Genomic DNA, 23,609 nt, shown 5'->3' with positions numbered 1-23,609 from the left:
TGATCTTTAAAAAGAGATATGAACACTCTAATAGGTTGAGACTCACAATGCTGAAGTATTTTTTATTGTATGAATTCTTCAATCTCATTTGATTTAAAAACATGAATTCATTTTGGGTTTTTAACAATATAAACATTTTCTTTGTCTTTCAGACAGGTGTTTCTGGGGAAAGATGTTCTATATCGACAGTCAATAGTTCTGAGCAATCAAATACCCCTCAGTCATCAGTAAGTACATTACTTCTATGCTGTCTGGCCAGTTATTGCATTTTTATTATATTATAGTTTACTAGTCCTAAAGCCCGTGTACACGGGCCATTTTTTGCAGTACAGCGGTCCCACCCCTTGCTCTCTCTCTATCCCCCCTCTCTTTTGCTCTCTCTTTCTCCCCTCTCTTTTGCTCTCTCTCTCTCTCCCCTCTCTTTTGCTCTCTCTCTCCCCTCTCTCTTTTACTCTCTCTCCCCTCTCTTTTGCTCTCTCTCTTCCCCCTCTCTTTTGCTCTCTCTCTCTCCCCCCTCTCTTTTGCTCTCTCTCTCCCCCCTCTCTTTTGCTCTCTCTCCCCCTCTTTTGCGGTCTCTCTCCCTCTCTTTTGCTCTCTCTCTTCCCCCCTCTCGTTTGCTCTCTCCTCTCTTTTGCTGTCTCTCTCCCTCTCTTTTGCTCTCTCTCCCCCCCTCTTTTGCGCTCTCTATCTCCCCCTCTCTTTTGCTCTCTCTCTCCCCTCTCTCTTTTACTCTCTCCCCTTTATTTTGCTCTCTCTACCCCTCTCTTTTGCTCTCTCTCTCTCCTCTCTCTTTTGCTGTATCTCTCCCTCTCTTTTGCTCTCTCCCCCTCTCTTTTGCTATCTCTCTCCCTCTCTTTTGCTCTCTCTACCTCTCTCTTTTGCGCTCTCTCCCCCTCTCTTTTGCTCTCTCTCTCCCCTCTCTCTTTTACTCTCTCCCCTTTCTTTTGCTCTCTCTACCCCTCTTTTGCTCTCTCCCCCCTCTCTTTTGCTGTATCTCTCCCTCTCTTTTGTTCCTTCCCCCCCTTTCTTTTGCTGTATCTCTCCGTCTATTTTGCTCTCTTTCCCCCTCTCTTTTACTCTCTCCCCTTTCTTTTGCTCTCTCCCCCCCCCTCTCTTTTGCTTTCTCTATCCCCCCTCTTTTGCTCTCTCTTTCTTCCCTCTCTTATGCTCTCTCCCCCCTCTCTTTTGCTCTCTCTCTCTCTTTTTTTCTCCCTCTCTCCGCCCTCTTTTGCTCTCTCTCCCCTCTTTTTTACTCTCTCTCTCCCCTCTCTCTTTTGCTCTTTCTCTCCCTCTCTTTTGCTGTCTCTCTCCCTGTCTTTTGCTCTCTCTCCCCCTCTCTTTTGCGCTCTCTCCCCCTCTCTTTTGTGCTCTCTATCTCTCCCTCTCTTTTGCTCTCTCTCCCCCTCTCTTTTGCTCTCTCTCTCTCTCTCCCCTCTCTCTTTTACTGTATCTCTCCCTCTCTTTTTTTTCTCCCCCTCTCTTTTGCTGTCTCTCTCCCCTCTCTTTTGCTGTCTCTCTCCATCTCTTTTGCTCTCTCCCCCTCTTTTTGCTCTCTCTCTCCACCCTCACTTTTGCTCTCTCCCCCCCTCTCATTTGCTCTCTCTCTCCCCCTCTCTTTTGCTCTCTCTCCCCCTCTTCTGCTCTCTCTCACCTCTCTCTTTTGCTGTCTGTCTTCCTTTCTTTTGCTGTCTCTCTTCCTCTCTTTTGCTCTCTCTCCCCCTCTTTTGCTCTCTCTCTCTCCCCTCTTCTGCTCTCTCTCCCCTCTCTCTTTTGCTGTCTCTTCCTCTCTTTTGCTGTCTCTCTTCCTCTCTTTTGCTCTCTCTCCCCCTCTTTTGCTCTCTCTCTCCCCCTCTTCTGCTCTCTCTCTCCCCTCTCTCTTTTGCTGTCTCTCTTCCTCTCTTTTGCTCTCTCTCTTCCCTTCCTCTCTTTTGCTCTCTCTCCCCCTCTTTTGCACTCTCCCCCCTCTCTTTTGCTGTCTCTCTCCCTCTCTTTATCCCCCCTCTTCTGCTCTCTCTATGCCCCCTCTTTAGAGCTCTCTGTCTCTCACGGTAGTTGGACACGGCATCTGGCCCCGCACAGTCACGCCCAACCCCGCCCGACCCTGTCCGACCCTGTCCAACCCATCCACGTCACACCCGACCCCGCCCACGTCATGCTCGGCCCGCCCACGCCACACCCATCTGGCCACGCCCACTCCACCACACGCCAGATGCCAGGTCAGTTAGAAGGCCAGGTGTGTTTGTCCTCGCACACACCGCAGTCTCTACTGCGCATTACAGCTTTGGACAAACACACTTGGCCTTTTATTATATAGGATAGTTATAGTTTATTAGGATTTTTGCTCTGTAACAATAATATTCAAAACACATTGGCATAAATCAGCAACACAATTGTTTTTCAACTGAAATTAAAGGACCAGTCAACACAGTAGATTTGCAAAATCAACAAATGCAAGATAACAAGACAATGCAATAGCACTTAGTCTGAACTTCAAATGAGTAGTAGATGTTTTTTCTGACAATTTTAAAAGTTGTCTTTCTCTTGCAAGATGTATCGAGTCCATGGATTCATCCATACTTGTGGGATATTCTCCTTCCTTACAGGAAGTGGCAAAGAGAGCACCCACAGCAGAGCTGTCTATATAGCTCCTCCCTTAGCTCCATGGAATCAGCCAATCAGAATCAAGTTCAATCCGATTCAATCAGCCAATCAGATTGAGCTCGCATTCTATTGGCTGTTCCGATCAGCCAATAGAATGCGAGCTCAATCTGATTGGCTGATCGGATCAGCCAATCGGATTGAACTTGATTCTGATTGGCTGATTCCATCAGCCAATCAGAATTTTCCTACCTTAATTCCGATTGGCTGATAGAATCCTATCAGCCAATCGGAATTCGAGGGACGCCATCTTGGATGATTTCCCTTAAAGGAAGCGTCATTCGTCGGGAAGTCGTCGGTGAAGATGGATGTTCCGCGTTGGCGGGATGAACATGGATCTGGAAGAAAGAAGATTGAAGATGCCGTTGATAGAAGACTTCAGCCGGATCATGGACCTCTTCAGCTCCCGCTTGGATGAAGACTTCAGCGGGATCATGGACATCTTCAGCCCCCCGCTTGGGCTTGGATCAAGACATCGGAGGAGCTCTTCTGGATCGATCGGTGAACCTGGTATGGTGAAGATAAGGTAGGAAGATCTTCAGGGGCTTAGAGTAAGGTTTATTTGAGGGGGTTTGGGATAGATTAGGGGTATGTGGGTGGTGGGTTGTAATGTTGGGGGGGGTATTGTATGTGTTTTTTTTACAGGCAAAAGAGCTGAATTCTTTGGGGCATGCCCCGCAAAGGGCCCTGTTCAGGGCTGGTAAGGTAAAAGAGCTTTGAACTTTTGTAATTTAGAATAGGGTAGGGCATTTTTTTATTTTGGGGGTCTTTGTTATTTTATTAGGGGGCTTAGAGTAGGTGTAATTAGTTTAAAATTGTTGTAATATTTTTCTGATGTTTGTAAATATTTTTTTATTTTTTGTAACTTAGTTCTTTTTTATTTTTTGTACTTTAGTTAGTTTATTTCATTGTATTTATTTGTAGATATTGTATTTAATTAATTTATTGATAGTGTAGTGTTAGGTTTAATTGTAGGTAATTGTAGGTATTTTATTTAATTAATTTATTGATAGATAGTGTAGTGTTAGGTTAGGGGTTAATAAGTGTAGTCAGGTGGAGGCGACGTTGAGGGGGGCAGATTAGGGGCTAATAAATATAATATAGGGGTCGGCGGTGTTAGGGGCAGCAGATTAGGGGTACATAAGGATAACGTAGGTGGCGGTCGGCAGATTAGGGGTTAATTATTGTAGGTAGCTGGCGGCGACGTTGTGGGGCGCAGGTTAGGGGTTAATAAATATAATATAGGGGTCGGCGGTGTTAGGGGCAGCAGATTAGGGGTACATAAGGATAACGTAGGTGGCGGTCGGCAGATTAGGGGTTAAAAAAATGTAATTGAGTGGCGGCGATGTGGGGGGACCTCGGTTTAGGGGTACATAGGTAGTTTATGGGTGTTAGTGTACTTTAGAGCACAGTAGTTAAGAGCTTTATGAACCGGCGTTAGCCCAGAAAGCTCTTAACTACTGACTTTTTTCTGCGGCTGGAGTTTTGTCGTTAAATTTCTAACGCTCACTTCAGCCACGACTCTAAATACCGGAGTTAGAAAGATCCCATTGAAAAGATAGGATACGCAATTGACGTAAGGGGATCTGCGGTATGGAAAAGTCGCGGCTGGAAAGTGAGCGTTAGACCCTTTCCTGACTGACTCCAAATACCGGGGGTAGCCCAAAACCAGCGTTAGGAGCCTCTAACGCTGGTTTTCACGGCTACCGCCCAACTCTAAATCTGGGCCTTTGTATGGAATCCCAGCTTGCATAAAGGGCTCAGTTGTTACTGGTGACACTTATAGGAAAAACGCTTTTTTATTAAAAGATAACGTTTTTGAGGGACTTTGAGGGGTCTTTATGTCTTATTTAAGGGTTATTAACCCACATTGCTAGTTTAGAATCACTTTGGTGTGTTTCTTTTAGGCCCCACTAACATCGAGGGAGGTGGGAGGGGCCTATTTTCGCGCCTCAGTTGCGCAGTTTATTTTACACAGAAGACATCCAGCTGCTTCTACAGAGGAGGGTCCTGCTGTGCTTGAGGGCCTAAAGGAAGCTTTTTCCCCACAAATCTATCCCTAAGGGCAGGTAGGCGCAACAGCAGAGCTGTGGCAAGGTGCTAAACGTTTTTATACCGTTTTTTGACGTTTTGTCAATCCGGTTTTTACATTAAGGGGTTAATCGTTTATTTGTCTGGTGGGGCAATCTTACTAAGGCTTTATGATTCCACTGTAAAAGTTTTGCAGAGTTTGTGCATATTTTTTTCTCTTAAAGGCACAGTACCGTTTTTTTCTAAGTATTATTTACTTTGAATAAAGTGTTTTCCAAGCTTGCTTGTTTCATTACTAGCCTGTTTAACATGTCTGACATCAAGGAAAATCCTTGTTCAATTTGTTTAGAAGCCATTGTGGAACAAATGCTGAGCCTTCTGACGCTTTAGTAGCCGTATCCGATATATCCTCACAATGTTCTGAAGTAGGGGTAAGGGATTTGCTATCTGAGGGAGAGATTTCTGATTCAGGGAAGACGCTCCCTCAGATAGATTCTGATATGACAGCCTTTAAATTTAAGCTTGAACACCTCTGCTTGTTGCTCAGAGAGGTATTAGCGACTCTGGATGATTGTGACCCTATAGTGGTCCCAGAGAAATTGTTTAAAATGGACAAATACTTAGAGGTTCTTGTTTACACTGATGTTTTTCCAGTCCCTAAGAGGATTGCGAATATTGTTACTAAGGAGTGGGATAGACCAGGTATACCGTTCGCTCCCCCTCCTGTTTTTAAGAAAATGTTTCCCATATCGGATACCATGCGGGACTCGTGGCAGGCGGTTCCTAAGGTGGAGGGAGCTATTTCTACTCTCGCCAAGCGTACAACTATACCTATCGAAGACAGTTGTGCTTTCAAAGATCCTATGGATAAAAAATTAGAGGGTCTCCTAAAGAAAATTTTTGTTCATCAAGGTTTTCTTCTCCAACCTATTGCGTGCATTGTTCCTGTAACTACTGCAGCTGCTTTCTGGTTTGAGGCTCTAGAAGAGGCTCTTCAGATGGAGACTCCATTAGAGGATATTATGGATAGAATTAAGGCCCTTAAGTTGGCTAATTCTTTCATTACAGATGCCGCTTTTCAACTGGCTAAATTAGCGGCAAAGAATTCAGGTTTTGCCATTTTAGCGCGCAGGGCGTTATGACTTAAGTCCTGGTTTGCTGATGTGTCATCAAAATCTAAACTTTTGAACATCCCTTTCAAAGGAAAGACCCTATTCGGGCCTGAACTGAAAGAGATTATTTCAGACATCACTGGAGGGAAAGGCCATGCCCTCCCTCAGGATAACACAAATAAAATGAGGACCAAACAAAATAATTTTCGTTCCTTTCGGGACTTCAAGGGTGGTCCCGCCTCAGCTTCCCCTGCTGCAAAGCAAGAGGGGAATTTTGCCCAATCCAAGTCAGTCTGGAGACCTAACCAGGCTTGGAACAAGGGTAAACAGGCCAAGAAACCTGCAGCTGCCTCCAAGACAGCATGAAGGGGTAGCCCCCAATCCGGGACCAGATCTAGTAGGGGGCAGACTCTCTCTCTTCGCTCAGGCTTGGGCAAGAGATGTTCACGATTCCTGGGCTTTAGAAATTGTATCCCAGGGATAACTTCTGGACTTCAAAGACTCCCCCCAAGGGGGAGATTTCACATTTCTCAATTGTCTGCAAACCAGACAAAGAGAGAGGCGTTCTTACGTTGTGTAGAAGACCTACATACCATGGGAGTGATCCACCCAGTTCCAAAAGCGGAACAAGGGCTAGGGTTTTACTCAAACCTGTTTGTGGTTCCCAAAAAAGAGGGAACTTTCAGACCAATCTTGGATCTCAAAATTCTAAACAAATTCCTCAGAGTACCATCATTCAAGATGGAGACTATTCGGACTATTCTGCCTCTTATCCAGGAGGGTCAATATATGACTACCGTGGACTTAAGGGATGCGTATCTGCACATCCCTATTCACAGAGATCATCATCAATTCCTCAGATTCACCTTTCTGGACAGGCATTACCAGTTTGTGGCCCTTCCCTTCGGGTTGGCCACGGCTCCCAGAATTTTCACAAAGGTGCTAGGGTCCCTTTTTTCGGTTCTAAGACCGCTGGGCATAGCAGTGGCGCCTTATATAGACGACATCTTAATTCAAACGTTGACTTTCCAGCTAGCCAAGTCTCACACGGACATCGTGTTGGCTTTTCTGAGATCTCATGGGTGGAAGGTGAACATAAAAAAGAGTTCTCTCTTCCCTCTCACAAGAATTTCCTTCCTAGGGACTCTGATAGACTCGGTAGAAATGAAAATATTTCTGACGGAGGTCAGAAAATCAAAACTCTTAACCACCTGCCGAGCTCTTCATTCCATTCCTCGGCCATCAGTGGCTCAGTGTATGGAGGTAATCAGACTTTTGGTAGCGGCAATGGACATAGTTCCTTTTGCCCGCCTACACCTCAGACCACTGCAACTATGCATGCTCGAACAGTGGAATGGGGATTATGCAGATTTATCTCCTCAAATACATCTGGATCAGAAGACCAGAGATTCTCTTCTCTGGTGGTTGCCTCAAGACCACCTGTCTCAGGGAATGTGTTTCCGCAGGCCAGAGTGGCTCATAGTAAAGACAGATGCCAGCCTGCTGGGCTGGGGTGCAGTCTGGAACTCCCTGAAAGCACAGGGCTTATGGTCTCGGGAGGAAACTCTCCTCCCGATAAACATTCTAGAACTGAGAGCGATATTCAATGCGCTTCAGGCGTGGCCTCAGCTAGCTGCGGCCAAATTCATCAGATTTCAGTCGGACAACATCACGACTGTAGCTTATATCAATCATCAAGGAGGAACACGGAGTTCTCTAGCGATGATGAAGGTAACCAAAATAATCCCATGGGCGGAGACTCACTCTTGCCATCTTTCAGCAATCCATATCCCAGGGGTAGAGACCTGGGAGGCGGATTTCCTAAGTCGCCAGACTTTTCATCCGGGGGAGTGGGAGCTCGATCTGGAAGTATTTGTCCAGCTGACTCAGCTATGGGGCACACCAGAATTGGATCTGATGGCATCCCGTCAGAACGCCAAGCTTCCTTGTTACGGGTCCAGGTCCCGGGATCCCCAGGCAGTACTGATAGATGCTCTAGCAGTGCCCTGGTCCTTCAACCTGGCCTATGTATTTCCACCGTTTCCTCTCCTCCCACGTCTGGTTGCCAGAATCAAGCAGGAGAGAGCTTCTGTGATTTTGATAGCAACTGCGGGGCCACGCAGGACTTGGTATGCAGACCTGGTGGACATGTCATCTGTTCCACCGTGGACTCTGCCAATGAGGCAGGACCTTCTAATCCAAGGTCCATTCAAGCATCCAAATCTAATTTCTCTGCGTCTGACTGCTTGGAGATTGAACGCCTGATTTTATCAAAGCGTGTTTTCTCTGAGTCGGTCATTGATACCCTGATTCAAGCCTGTCACCAGGAAAATCTATCATAAGATTTGGCGCAAATATCTTTATTGGTGTGAATCCAAGGGTTACTCATGGAGTAAGATTAGGATTCCTAGAATATTGTCTTTTCTCCAAGAAGGATTGGAGAAGGGATTATCAGCTAGCTCCTTAAAGGGACAGATATCTGCTTTGTCTATTCTTTTACACAAACGTCTGGCAGATGTCCCAGATGTTCAAGCGTTTAGTCAAGCTTTAGTCAGAATCAAGCCTGTATTTAAACCTGTTGCTCCGTCATGGAGCCTAAACTTAGTTCTTAAAGTTCTTCAAGGGGTTCCGTTTGAACCTATGCATTCCATAGATATTAAACTTCTATCTTGGAAAGTTTTGTTTTTAGTAGCTATCTCTTTGGCTCGAAGAGTTTCTGAGTTATCTGCTTTACAGTGTGACTCACCTTATCTTGTTTTCCATGCAGATAAGGTGGTTTTGCGTACCAAACCTGGATTCCTTCCTAAGGTTGTTTCTAATAGGAATATCAATCAGGAAAGGAACGTCTGTTGCACAATCTTGATGTGGTTCGTGCTTCAAAGTTCTACTTACAAGCAACTAAAGATTTCCGTCAAACATCTTCATTGTTTGTTGTTTATTCTGGTAAGCGGAGAGGTCAAAAGGCTACGGCTACCTCTCTTTCTTTTTGGCTGAAAAGCATCATCCGTTTGGCTTATGAGACTGCTGGCAAGCAGCCTCCTGAAAGGATTACTGCTCATTCTACTAGAGCAGTGGCTTCCACATGGGCTTTTAAAAAATGAGGCTTCTGTTGAAGAGATTTGTAAGGCGGCGACTTGGTCTTCGCTTCATACTTTTTCCAAATTTTACAAATTCAATACTTTTGCTTCTTCGGAGGCTATTTTTGGGAGAAAGGTTCTACAAGCAGTGGTGCCTTCCGTTTAAGGTACCTGTCTTGTCCCTCCCTTCATCCGTGTCCTAAAGCTTTGGTATTCGTATCCCACAAGTAATGGATGAATCCGTGGACTCGATACATCTTGCAAGAGAAAACAGAATTTATGCTTACCTGATAAATTTCTTTCTCTTGCGATGTATCGAGTCCACGGCCCTCCCTGTCTATTTAAGACAGGTAGTATATTTTTATTTAAAAAACTTCAGTCACCTCTGCACCATATAGTTTCTCCTTTTTCTTCCTAGCCTTCGGTCGAATGACTGGGGGGTGGAGCTAAGGGATGAGCTATAGAGACAGCTCTGCTGTGGGTGCTGTCTTTGCCACTTCCTGTAAGGAAGGAGAATATCCCACAAGTATGGATGAATCCGTGGACTCGATACATCGCAAGAGAAAGAAATTGATCAGGTAAGCATAAATTCTGTTTTTTCCACTCCCCCTGTACCATGTGACAGCCATCAGCCAATCACAAATGCATACACGTACCATGTGACAGCAATCAGCCATTCACAAATGCATAGACGCTTATTCTTGCACATGCTCAGTAGACGCTGGTGACTCAAAAAGTTTAAATATAAAAATACTGTGCACATTTTGTTAATGGAAGTAAATTGGAAAGTTGTTTAAAATTGCATGCTCTATCTGAATAATGAAAGTTTAATTTTGATTGATTGTCCCTTTAAAATGATCAGAGTAATTGAATTATCAATATGAACAATGTTTATTTAATATCAAGTCAATCAAATGTTAACTGTAATGTTCCATTGTTAAAACCCTTGTAAATATAATGCCCTTTTGTAATTTGAAAAATGTAATACATTACCATGTCACAAGGTTTATTCAATAGCAAAAATACTCAGAATTGTAAATGATTATGTTCCATATAGAAAATAGATATTTAATGGGGCTCTCATAAAGTTTTTAACTGTGGCTTGGGCAAAGAGATTCTTTTCAATGATTTAAATAATTTGGATCAGATCAGTGAAATGTTTTAAATCACTGAATCGAATCACGGCTCATCTCCTGCAAGCCAGGCACAGCAACTATTGTAAGTCTGACACACTTGGTATTGAATGTGTCAGTAACTCTCTAGATTCAGAGACAAGTTGTTTGCAGCAGCAAATCTTTGAATCACAGGTTTTAATAGAGAAACAGTTTTGAGAAGAGAAACAAAAACACCCATAAACCCCATTGAAGTTCAATCCGATTGGCTGATCCGATCAGCCAATCAGATTGAGCTTGCATTCTATTGGCTGTTCCGATCAGCCAATAGAATGCGAGCTCAATCCGATTGGCTGATTCCATCAGCCAATCCGAATTTTCCTACCTTAATTCCGATTGGCTGATAGAATCCTATCAGCCAATCGAAATTCGACAGACGCCATCTTGGATGACGTCATTTAAAGGAACCGTCATTCGGCGAGTAGGCGTCGGGAGAAGAGGATGTTCCGCGTCAGCTGGAAGATGATGGCTCCGGAAGAAAGAAGATTGAAGATGCTGCTTGATAGAAGACTTCATCCCGATGATGGACTTCCGACTTCAGCCCGATGATGGAGTTCTTCAGTCGCCGCTTGGATCCAGACTTCAGCCCGAGGATGGACGTCACTCTTCAGCCCCCCGCTTGGGCTTGGATCAACACTTCCGAGGCTTGGATCAAGACTTCCGAGGACCGATCGGTGAACCTGGTATGGTGAAGATAAGGTAGGAAGATCTTCAGGGGCTTAGTGTTAGGTTTATTTAAGGGGGGTTTGGGTTAGATTAGGGGTATGTGGGTGGTGGGTTGTAATGTTGGGGGGGGTATTGTATGTGTTTTTTTTACAGGCAAAAGAGCTGAATTCTTTGGGGCATGCCCCGCAAAGGGCCCTGTTCAGGGCTGGTAAGGTAAAAGAGCTTTGAACTTTTTTAATTTAGAATAGGGTAGGGAATTTTTTATTTTGGGGGTCTTTGTTATTTTATTAGGGGGCTTAGAGTAGGTGTAATTAGTTTCAAATTGTTGCAATATTTTTCTGATGTTTGTAAATATTTTTTTATTTTTTGTAACTTAGTTCTTTTTTATTTTTTGTACTTTAGTTAGTTTATTTCATTGTATTTATTTGTAGGTATTGTATTTAATTAATTTATTGATAGTGTAGTGTTAGGTTTAATTGTAGGTAATTGTAGGTATTTTATTTAATTAATTTATTGATAGTGTAGTGTTAGGTTTAATTGTAACTTAGGTTAGGATTTATTTTACAGGTAAATTTTGTAATTATTTTAACTATTTTAGCTATTAAATAGTTCTTAACTATTTAATAGCTATTGTACCTGGTTAAAATAAATACAAAGTTGCCTGTAAAATAAATATAAATCCTAAAATAGCTATAATATAATTAAAATTTATATTGTAGCTATATTAGGATTTATTTTACAGGTAAGTATTTAGCTTTAAATAGGAATAATTTATTTAATAAGAGTTAATTAATTTTGTTAGATTTAAATTATATTTAATTTAGGGGGGTGTTAGTGTTAGGGTTAGAATTAGCTTTAGGGGTTAATACATTTATTAGAGTAGCGGTGAGATCCGGTCGGCAGATTAGGGGTTAATGTTTGAAGTTAGGTGTCGGCGATGTTAGGGAGGGCAGATTAGGGGTTAATACTATTTATTATAGGGTTAGTGAGGGGGATTAGGGGTTAATAACTTTATTATAATAGCGGTGCGGTCCGCTCGGCAGATTAGGGGTTAATAAGTGTAGGCAGGTGGAGGCGACGTTGTGGGGGGCAGATTAGGGGTTAATAAATATAATATAGGGGTCGGCGATGTTAGGGCAGCAGATTAGGGGTACATAGCTATAATGTAGGTGGCGGTGGTGTACGGAGTGGCAGATTAGGGGTTAATCATAATATGCAGGTGTCAGCGATAGCGGGGCGGCAGATTAGGGGTTAATAAGTGTAAGGTTAGGGGTGTTTAGACTCGGGGTATATGTTAGAGTGTTAGGTGCAGACGTAGGAAGTGTTTCCCCATAGCAAACAATGGGGCTGCGTTAGGAGCTGAACGCGGCTTTTTTGCAGGTGTTAGGTTTTTTTTCAGCTCAAACAGCCCCATTGTTTTCTATGGGGGAATCGTGCACGAGCAAGTTTTTGAAGCTGGCCGCGTCCGTAAGCACCGCTGGTATCGAGAGTTGAAGTTGCGTTAAATATGCTCTACGCTCCTTTTTTGGAGCCTAACGCAGCCATTCTGTGAACTCTCAATACCAGCGGTATTTAAAAGGTGCGGCCAGAAAAAAGCACGCGTAGCTAACGCACCCCTTTGGCCGCAGAACTCTAAATCTAGGCGTAAGTGTTTTTGTTTGTATTTAAGTCACAACGTTTTCCCTAATAAATGTGATCATAATATAATTTTCATATAAATGCATTTATCAATCAGTTTGAAGCAGGGGTGGGCAGACTTTTGTAAGGCAAGGGCTATCTCTAATTTTATTCCAAGTGACGTGGTCACCTAACAAAAAAACCAAAAAACAACAGTCGATGGCTGAAAATTGTATTTTTGCCTCAAATAGGACCTGCTGGCCACAAATAATACAGCTTTAAAAATCAGCCGCGCTCTTTACTTACTGTGAGAGCTCTCTCTTTACGTCACACTAGGACCATCAATCAAACTTATCTGTGTACCGCGCCTGTGTATGAATACGTAGTCTCACAATCAAGATGGCTCGAGTCTAGGGCTAACAGAGTAGTCAAGTCTGGAACACATGGGAAACCCACAGCTCAAGTACAACAATGACAATGAACTATTCTCAGCCAATCAGAGACAGACTCATTCTACAAAGTAATTTTATTGGCTGGACGCCATATCAGGTTGATTAGCGGGCAGGTCCTGTTGGCTGCTCTCCATCTGTCCGCTACTAGCTGAAGACTACTGCAAATAGTTGGGACAGTGACAGCGGCAGGCTCTGTACCACCTACACAGCAACCAGAGACTGGTATAGCAGCAACAGCACTGACCTTCACAATTTGGTGACAACAAATTATGGGCACAGAAAGCTGCAGAAACTAGCACAAAGTATAGCTAATATTAGTGTGAGAGAAAGTATCGGAGAGCAGCATCAAAGCCTGGTACAGAGTAAGTAAAAGAACCTGAGAGGTGTAACAGACCCTGGCGAAAAAAGCAACACCAGACCATTCACCCAGCAGAGCCTGGTGACAAGTAACGGAGGACAGAACTAGAAAGTAGCAGCAGAATATCAGACAGAGCAGGACCTGGAACTGCCAAACCCAGGGATACCAAGCAGCATCTTAGCCTGGCGCATTAAGAGTCTGTACTATGGACTGACCGCTCTTGAGACAAAAAAGTAGGAGAGTTTGGGACAGGCAGTAGCCAAAGCTGGAGCAGCAAGTTCAGCTACAGCCGCGTCCCGCATGCTGAAGTACACAGCCGTTATAGACTCATAGCCGATTTCAAAAGTTTGCATAAGAGAAACATTTCTCATACATCTACAGTGGCGAGGCTCTTCACTCAGAATCTAGATGTGTGAGAAATCTTTCTCTTATTATGCAGACTTTTGAAATCTTCCAGGCGATCACCTCAAAATTCACTCGAGGTCCACTGGTAGACCGCGACCTACCTATTGCCCACCCCTGGTTTAAAGCCTCTGAAAATATTTCTAGCATGAAATGTTTATTGATATTTAAACTGTGTGAATGTATTTGAGTGCATAATATACAATCATAGGCAACTGCGCTTTTCATTTCCCTCCATCACTCTTTTGCCAGGACTAAAGGATCCCTTCACCTAGTCAGTTTGATTTCACCTCCTGAGTCACTGAATCACTGAATCACTAAGATGAATTACAGGCTGCTCTCCAAGTCCCAGGTAAGTTGAAAGAGCAAGCTTTTCTTCTATAAGATACGACGAGTCCACGGATTCATCCTTTACTTTTGGGATATTATCCTCCTGCTAACAGGAAGTGGCAAAGAGCACCATAGCAGAGCTGTCTATATAGCTCCTCCCTTGACTCCACCCCCCAGTCATTCTCTTTGCCTACTCTAAGTACTAGGAAGGGTAAAGTGAAAGAGGTGATAAAATGTTAGTTTTTATTTTCTTCAAGCCAGAGTTTTCTATTTTAAATGGTACCGGTGTGTACTATTTTCCCTCAGGCAGCAAATGGATGAAGACTTCTGCCTGGAGGCTGATGATCTTAGCCGTTGTTACTAAGATCCAGTGCAGTTCCCACAGAAAGGCTGAGGAGTACTTAAGAAACTTCAGTGAGAGGAACGTTTTTCATGAGTTATTTCAGAATTGGCTGACAGTATCCCCATGAGGGAGAGGGTAAGCAGTAATCCTAAGTATAAAGAGGGGTATTACTGAGCTTGCATATATGGGCTCTATAAAAATGGTTGACACTGATGTTTGAATGTTTGTGGGCAAACGTTTACATGTTTGGGAGTGCAGTTAACGTTTTTAAAGGAGAGACGTTTTTTTTATGCTTTATTTAAGAAGGGTACACATGGCTTCATTTCTGGGTTTATGAACCCACATGGCTAGGTTTTTAGACCGCTCTGGTGCGATTAAGTTGGGCTGTGATGCATCGAGTGAGATGGGCGGGGCCTATTTTTGCGCCTCAGTTGCGCAGTTGTTTTTCTCAAGCAAGCAGCAAGCTCCAGATCCGGTGGGCCTTTGTGAGCTGTATTGGGCCAAAACGAAGGTTTAACCCGGTTTTACAGACCCCTGAGGGCAGGTAGGCTCCACAGCAGAGCTGTGGCGAGGTGCAGGGGGTGCTTTTTATTGAAATAAACGTTTTACATTTTTCCGTTTTTTTCTGTAAGAGTTAAGTATTCCTTTCCTTGTGGGGCAAACTTTGCTGCAGCATTGGGATGCTTCTACCATAAAATTGGGACAATTTGATTGTTTTTAAGCAGTTTTGGAAAAATTGTATGCTTTTTTTCTCTTAAAGGCGCAGTACCGTTTTTTAAGATTGTTATTTTTTCACTAAATAAAGTGTTTTCAAGCCTGTTTGTGGTTATTACTAGCCTGTTTAACATGTCTGACATTGAGGAAAGCCAATGTTTGATGTGTTTAGAATCCATTTTGGAACCCCCACTTAAAATGTGTCCCTCATTTACTGAAAGGGCCTTACATTGAAAAGAACATATTTTCTCCAACATAGGTGTGTCCGGTCCACGGCGTCATCCTTACTTGTGGGATATTCTCTTCCCCAACAGGAAATGGCAAAGAGCCCAGCAAAGCTGGTCACATGATCCCTCCTAGGCTCCGGCTACCCCAGTCATTCTCTTTGCCGTTGTACAGGCAACATCTCCACGGAGATGGCTTAGAGTTTTTTAGTGTTTAACTGTAGTTTTTATTATTCAATCAAGAGTTTGTTATTTTGAAATAGTGCTGGTATGTACTATTTACTCAGAAACAGAAAAGAGATGAAGATTTCTGTTTGTATGAGGAAAATGATTTTAGCAACCGTCACTAAAATCCATGGCTGTTCCACACAGGACTGTTGAGAGCAATTAACTTCAGTTGGGGGAACAGTGAGCAGTCTCTTGCTGCTTGAGGTATGACACATTCTAACAAGACGATGTACTGCTGGAAGCTGTCATTTTCCCTATGGGATCCGGTAAGCCATGTTTATTACGATCGTAAATAAGGGCTTCAAAAAGGGCTTATTAAGACTGTAGACTTTTTCTGGGCTAAATCGATTGATTATTAACACATATTTAGCCTTGAGGAATCATTTTATCTGGGTATTTTGATATAATAATATCGGCAGGCACTGTTTTAGACACCTTATTCTTTAGGGGCTTTCCCAAAGCATAGGCAGAGCCTCATTTTCGCGCCGGTGTTGCGCACTTGTTTTTGAGAGGCATGGCATGCAGTCGCATGTGAGAGGAGCTCTGATACTTAGAAAAGACTTTCTGAAGTCTTTTCTAAGTATCGTATTCCCCTTGGGGCTTGGTTGGGTCTCAGCAAAGCAGATACCAGGGACTGTAAAGGGGTTAAAGTTCAAAACGGCTCCGGTTCCGTTATTTTAAGGGTTAAAGCTTCCAAATTTGGTGTGCAATACTTTTAAGGCTTTAAGACACTGTGGTGAAAATTTGGTGAATTTTGAACAATTCCTTCATGTTTTTTCACATTTGCAGTAATAAAGTGTGTTCAGTTTAAAATTTAAAGTGACAGTAACGGTTTTATTTTAAAACGTTTTTTGTACTTTGTTATCAAGTTTATGCCTGTTTAACATGTCTGAACTACCAGATAGACTGTGTTCTGAATGTGGGGAAGCCAGAATTCCTATTCATTTAAATAAATGTGATTTATGTGACAATGACAATGATGCCCAAGATGATTCCTCAAGTGAGGGGAGTAAGCATGGTACTGCATCATTCCCTCCTTCGTCTACACGAGTCTTGCCCACTCAGGAGGCCCCTAGTACATCTAGCGCGCCAATACTCCTTACTATGCAACAATTAACGGCTGTAATGGATAATTCTGTCAAAAACATTTTAGCCAAAATGAACACTTATCAGCGTAAGCGCGACTGCTCTGTTTTAGATACTGAAGAGCATGACGACGCTGATAATAATATTTCTGAAGGGCCCCTAACCCAGTCTGATGGGGCCAGGGAGGTTTTGTCTGAGGGAGAAATTACTGATTCAGGGAACATTTCTCAACTAGCTGAACCTGATGTGATTGCATTTAAATTTAAGTTGGAACATCTCCGCATTCTGCTTAAGGAGGTATTATCCACTCTGGATGATTGTGACAAGTTGGTCATCCCAGAGAAACTATGTAAAATGGACAAGTTCCTAGAGGTGCCGGGGCTCCCAGAAGCTTTTCCTATACCCAAGCGGGTGGCGGACATTGTTAATAAAGAATGGGATAGGCCCGGTATTCCTTTCGTCCCTCCCCCCATATTTAAAAAATTGTTTCCTATGGTCGACCCCAGAAAGGACTTATGGCAGACAGTCCCCAAGGTCGAGGGAGCGGTTTCCACTTTAAACAAACGCACCACTATACCCATAGAGGATAGTTGTGCTTTCAAAGATCCTATGGATAAAAAATTAGAAGGTTTGCTTAAAAAGATGTTTGTTTAGCAGGGTTACCTTCTACAACCAATTTCATGCATTGTCCCTGTCGCTACAGCCGCATGTTTCTGGTTCGATGAGCTGATAAAGGCGGTCGATAGTGATTCTCCTCCTTATGAGGAGATTATGGACAGAATCAATGCTCTCAAATTGGCTAATTCTTTCACCCTAGACGCCACTTTGCAATTGGCTAGGTTAGCGGCTAAGAATTCTGGGTTTGCTATTGTGGCGCGCAGAGCGCTTTGGTTGAAATCTTGGTCGGCTGATGCGTCTTCCAAGAACAAGCTACTTAACATTCCTTTCAAGGGGAAAACGCTGTTTGGCCCTGACTTGAAAGAGATTATCTCTGATATCACTGGGGGTAAGGGCCACGCCCTTCCTCAGGATCGGCCTTTCAAGGCAAAAAATAAACCTAATTTTCGTCCCTTTCGTAGAAACGGACCAGCCCAAAGTGCTACGTCCTCTAAGCAAGAGGGTAATACTTCTCAAGCCAAGCCAGCTTGGAGACCAATGCAAGGCTGGAACAAGGGAAAGCAGGCCAAGAAACCTGCCACTGCTACCAAGACAGCATGAAATGTTGGCCCCCGATCCGGGACCGGATCTGGTGGGGGGCAGACTCTCTCTCTTCGCTCAGGCTTGGGCAAGAGATGTTCTGGATCCTTGGGCGCTAGAAATAGTCTCCCAAGGTTATCTTCTGGAATTCAAGGGACTTCCCCCAAGGGGGAGGTTCCACAGGTCTCAGTTGTCTTCAGACCACATAAAAAGACAGGCATTCTTACATTGTGTAGAAGACCTGTTAAAAATGGGAGTGATTCATCCTGTTCCATTAAGAGAACAAGGGATGGGGTTCTACTCCAATCTGTTTATAGTTCCCAAAAAAGAGGGAACGTTCAGACCAATCTTAGATCTCAAGATCTTAAACAAGTTTCTCAAGGTTCCATCGTTCAAGATGGAAACCATTCGAACTATTCTTCCTTCCATCCAGGAAGGTCAATTCATGACCACGGTGGATTTAAAGGATGCGTATCTACATATTCCTATCCACAAGGAACATCATCGGTTCCTGAGGTTCGCATTCCTGGACAAACATTACCAGTTCGTGGCGCTTCCTTTCGGATTAGCCACTGCTCCAAGGATTTTCACAAAGGTACTAGGGTCCCTTCTAGCTGTGCTAAGACCAAGGGGCATTGCTGTAGTACCTTACTTGGACGACATTCTGATTCAAGCGTCGTCCCTTCCTCAAGCAAAGGCTCACACGGACATTGTCCTGGCCTTTCTCAGATCTCACGGATGGAAAGTGAACGTGGAAAAGAGTTCTCTATCTCCGTCAACAAGGGTTCCCTTCTTGGGAACAATAATAGACTCCTTAGAAATGAGGATTTTTCTGACAGAGGCCAGAAAAACAAAACTTCTAGACTCTTGTCGGATACTTCATTCCGTTCCTCTTCCTTCCATAGCTCAGTGCATGGAAGTGATCGGGTTGATGGTAGCGGCAATGGACATAGTTCCTTTTGCACGCATTCATCTAAGACCATTACAACTGTGCATGCTCAGTCAGTGGAATGGGGACTATACAGACTTGTCTCCGAAGATACAAGTAAATCAGAGGACCAGAGACTCACTCCGTTGGTGGCTGTCCCTGGACAACCTGTCACGAGGGATGACATTCCGCAGACCAGAGTGGGTCATTGTCACGACCGACGCCAGTCTGATGGGCTGGGGCGCGGTCTGGGGATCCCTGAAAGCTCAGGGTCTTTGGTCTCGGGAAGAATCTCTTCTACCGATAAATATTCTGGAACTGAGAGCGATATTCAATGCTCTCAAGGCTTGGCCTCAGCTAGCGAGGGCCAAGTTCATACGGTTTCAATCAGACAACATGACAACTGTTGCGTACATCAACCATCAGGGGGGAACAAGGAGTTCCCTGGCGATGGAAGAAGTGACCAAAATCATTCTATGGGCGGAGTCTCACTCCTGCCACCTGTCTGCTATCCACATCCCAGGAGTGGAAAATTGGGAAGCGGATTTTCTGAGTCGTCAGACATTGCATCCGGGGGAGTGGGAACTCCATCCGGAAATCTTTGCCCAAGTCACTCAGCTATGGGGCATTCCAGACATGGATCTGATGGCCTCTCGTCAGAACTTCAAAGTTCCTTGCTACGGGTCCAGATCCAGGGATCCCAAGGCGGCTCTAGTGGATGCACTAGTAGCACCTTGGACCTTCAAACTAGCTTATGTGTTCCCGCCGTTTCCTCTCATCCCCAGGCTGGTAGCCAGGATCAATCAGGAGAGGGCGTTGGTGATCTTGATAGCTCCTGCGTGGCCACGCAGGACTTGGTATGCAGATCTGGTGAATATGTCATCGGCTCCACCTTGGAAGCTACCTTTGAGACGAGACCTTCTTGTTCAGTGTCCGTTCGAACATCCGAATCTGGTTTCACTCCAGCTGACTGCTTGGAGATTGAACGCTTGATCTTATCGAAGCGAGGGTTCTCAGATTCTGTTATCGATACTCTTGTTCAGGCCAGAAAGCCTGTAACTAGAAAGATTTACCACAAAATTTGGAAAAAATATATCTGTTGGTGTGAATCTAAAGGATTCCCTTGGGACAAGGTTAAGATTCCTAGGATTCTATCCTTCCTTCAAGAAGGATTGGAGAAAGGATTATCTGCAAGTTCCCTGAAGGGACAGATTTCTGCCTTGTCTGTGTTACTTCACAAAATGCTGGCCGCTGTGCCAGATGTTCAAGCCTTTGTTCAGGCTCTGGTTAGAATTAAGCCTGTTTACAAACCTTTGACTCCTCCTTGGAGTCTCAATTTAGTTCTTTCAGTTCTTCAGGGGGTTCCGTTTGAACCCTTGCATTCCGTTGATATTAAGTTATTATCTTGGAAAGTTTTGTTTTTAGTTGCAATTTCTTCTGCTAGAAGAGTTTCAGAATTATCTGCTCTGCAGTGTTCTCCTCCTTATCTGGTGTTCCATGCAGATAAGGTGGTTTTACGTACTAAACCTGGTTTTCTTCCAAAAGTTGTTTCTAACAAAAACATTAACCAGGAGATTATCGTACCTTCTCTGTGTCCGAAACCAGTTTCCAAGAAGGAACGTTTGTTGCACAATTTGGATGTTGTTCGCGCTCTAAAATTCTATTTAGATGCTACAAAGGATTTTAGACAAACATCTTCCTTGTTTGTTGTTTATTCCGGTAAAAGGAGAGGTCAAAAAGCAACTTCTACCTCTCTCTCTTTTTGGATTAAAAGCATCATCAGATTGGCTTACGAGACTGCCGGACGGCAGCCTCCCGAAAGAATCACAGCTCATTCCACTAGGGCTGTGGCTTCCACATGGGCCTTCAAGAACGAGGCTTCTGTTGATCAGATATGTAGGGCAGCGACTTGGTCTTCACTGCACACTTTTACCAAATTTTACAAGTTTGATACTTTTGCTTCTTCTGAGGCTATTTTTGGGAGAAAGGTTTTGCAAGCCGTGGTGCCTTCCATTTAGGTGACCTGATTTGCTCCCTCCCTTCATCCGTGTCCTAAAGCTTTGGTATTGGTTCCCACAAGTAAGGATGACGCCGTGGACCGGACACACCTATGTTGGAGAAAACAGAATTTATGTTTACCTGATAAATTACTTTCTCCAACGGTGTGTCCGGTCCACGGCCCGCCCTGGTTTTTTTAATCAGGTCTGATAATTTATTTTCTTTAACTGCAGTCACCACGGTACCATATGGTTTCTCCTATGCAAATATTCCTCCTTAACGTCGGTCGAATGACTGGGGTAGGCGGAGCCTAGGAGGGATCATGTGACCAGCTTTGCTGGGCTCTTTGCCATTTCCTGTTGGGGAAGAGAATATCCCACAAGTAAGGATGACGCCGTGGACCGGACACACCGTTGGAGAAAGTAATTTATCAGGTAAACATAAATTCTGTTTTTGCTGATAAAAGTATGTCGCAGGATGATTCTCAGTCAGAAGAGAATCAGGTTTTGCCATCTACTTCTCCCCAAGTGTCACAACCTTTAACGCCCGCACAAGCGACGCCAAGTACTTCTAGTGCGTTTAATTCTTTCACCCTGCAAGATATGGCCGCATTTATGTCTACTACCCTTACAGAGGTATTATCTAAACTGCCTGGTTTGCAGGGGAAGCGCAGTAGGTCCGGTATGAGAGTAAATGCTGAGCCCTCTGACGCTTTATTAGCCATTTCCGATGTTCCCTCACAATGCTCTGAATTGGGGGTAGGGGAATTGCTGTCTGAGGGAGAGCTTTCTGATTCAAGAAAGATGTTCCCTCAAACAGACTCAGATATGACGGCTTTTAAGTTAAGCTTGAACACCTCCGCTTGTTACTCAGGGAGGTTTTAGCGACTCTAGATGACTGTGACCCTATTGTAATTCCTCCAGAGAAATTGTGTAAAATGGATAGATATCTAGAGGTTCCTTCTTACACTAATGTTTTTCCGGTCCCTAATAGGATTTCGGACATTGTTACTAAGGAATGGGATGGACCAGGCATTCCGTTCTCTCCCCCTCTGTCATGATCCGGTGTACATGCGCTCAGGACACAGACCCTCGGGGCAGTGGTAGGGATTTGAAGACACCGACCCCTGACCCGGTGAAGAGTGTCCTGGACGTGGATAGATGATATTCTGTAATTCATAGTTGCTAGAAGTTATTGTAGAATAAATGGAGAGTGCAACATTTGTATACAATATATTCTGACTTCACTGTGACTTATAGTTAGTTAATAGAAGTAACTGCAGGATTCAATGAGAGAAAAATATAGCAATGTGGAATGTTCAGGCTTCAGAGTAATCTGGTAAAAGATTGACACTTAGATGCAAACTAAGGTTTGTTGCAGGTTCACAGTACATAATATTATATAAAGCTGTATGTCAGAGTTAAAGCACAGCTGCACAGGTACTTAGACAAGCTGCAAGTTTAGGCATTAATTACTGTTTGTGCATTTAGATGCAAACTTGGTTTGTTGCAGGTTCACAGTACATATTATTATAAAGAGCTGTGTATGTCAGTAATTAGCAGAGCAGCACAGGTGAAAGTTAAGTTTAAGGCATCAATTACTGTTTGAACATATATTGGAGAATCACATGAAAGCTTTTAATTGAACACATAGATGCAGAGTTCAGAATATGTTAACATATTTGCAGCAGGATATTTCAGCAATGGCAACTTGTAGCAGAGAAATAGTTATAAAGTTCTGAGTAAGATGCTGTTGTAATTAGAGAGTGATGATAACCAAAAGTATGCTTGATTTATAATAAAGTTCTGAGTTTGTTAAGTAGCAGTGTCCAGGAAACAGAAAATGGAATTATTTGGATACTTGCAATTTGATGATTTTAGGCATTGGAATAGAAAATGCTGTAGGTTGAAATAGTTGGTAAATTCATACAGGAAACAGTCACAGACCTCTGTTGTTCAGGATCACAACTTCAATGTTAATGCCAAGCACATTAGACCTGAGAAGGCTTAAAAAGAGGCTGAGGTAATCAGGTGCATGAATGATTAATCAGGCAGGCAAGCAAGCTGAATGTGAATACTGCCCAAATGCAGCAGTCAGAGAAGGATTTCTTAAAGGGATAGTGACATTAGGCTGAGATATGTTACAGATTCCCCTCCTTAAAGGCGACCTCCAGGCGCCCAATACAATCCAAAAGGAGAGAGAACAAAATTGATATGGAGAACCGGTAGTAGGTGTATGGAGGTAGTGAGTCCAATCGGAAATCAAGAAAGGAGGGTTGGAGATCTCTTGAAAAAGTTGAATGACGAAGTAAAGGCCATGTAATTCAGGTATCAAAAGATCTTGACAATGATGAGAGCAAAACTTGAAGTCAACTTTTTTGTAGTCATCGTGAGAATGCATGAACGTAACATACAATGAGCTTCCTACCACAGAATCATCCTGAGGGTAGACAGGCGGATGTTCTTCATGATAGATGACCATGTACATAGCCAATGAAAAGGCAGCCAGTCCTAGAGATATGAATAGGCTTTCCTCAGCTTCAGAAATAGAGATGCAGCATTCTGGATTGATAACCAGATTAACCACCTTTGGGTCAGAGATTTGAGTATCCTCAGAATTAACCTCTTGGCTGAGGATTAGATATACTCCAAAAGAAAAAGCTATAGCCACTTCTAACGCAATAGCAGGGCTTTCTTCAAAGTAGGAGATAGGAGTGTAGAGTGCAAGATTTGTCCAGTTCTTGCCATCTTCTAATTCAATATGAAATGTCTCCTTACTGGATTCAGAATCAAAAGTGTCCTCACTAAGAACAGGTATATGAATGCCCACACCAGGGCAAGGTTCAGGAATACCCACATCTGGACAAGGTTCAGGAATATCCTCAGTAGGATCGGGTGAAGGAATGCCCATGCCAGGGCAAGGTTCAACTATAGAGAAAGAAAAAGAACCCACTTTAGAGCCAGGAACCATACTCTCTTCTGAGCAGAGGGCAAGGCTTTCTTCAGGGTTTATAAAC

General features: G+C 43.6%; 1 protein-coding gene across 1 annotated transcript in view; it reads left to right on the top strand.

The window, feature by feature from the left end:
- PHC3 (polyhomeotic homolog 3) overlaps positions 1-23,609 on the top strand; it is a 1,036,700-nt gene that overhangs the window by 237,456 nt on the left and 775,635 nt on the right. Inside the window, exon 4 of the mRNA XM_053710129.1 lies at positions 153-227. Within this exon, the coding sequence (XP_053566104.1) occupies positions 153-227 (75 nt within the window). The remainder of the gene's footprint in view (positions 1-152; positions 228-23,609) is intronic.

This window comes from Bombina bombina, chromosome 4 (genome assembly GCF_027579735.1).
Source record: "Bombina bombina isolate aBomBom1 chromosome 4, aBomBom1.pri, whole genome shotgun sequence".
NCBI classification, from domain to species: Eukaryota; Metazoa; Chordata; class Amphibia; order Anura; family Bombinatoridae; genus Bombina; species Bombina bombina.
Note: the sequence above shows the minus strand (reverse complement) of the source record. Positions and strands in the feature narration are given on the sequence as shown.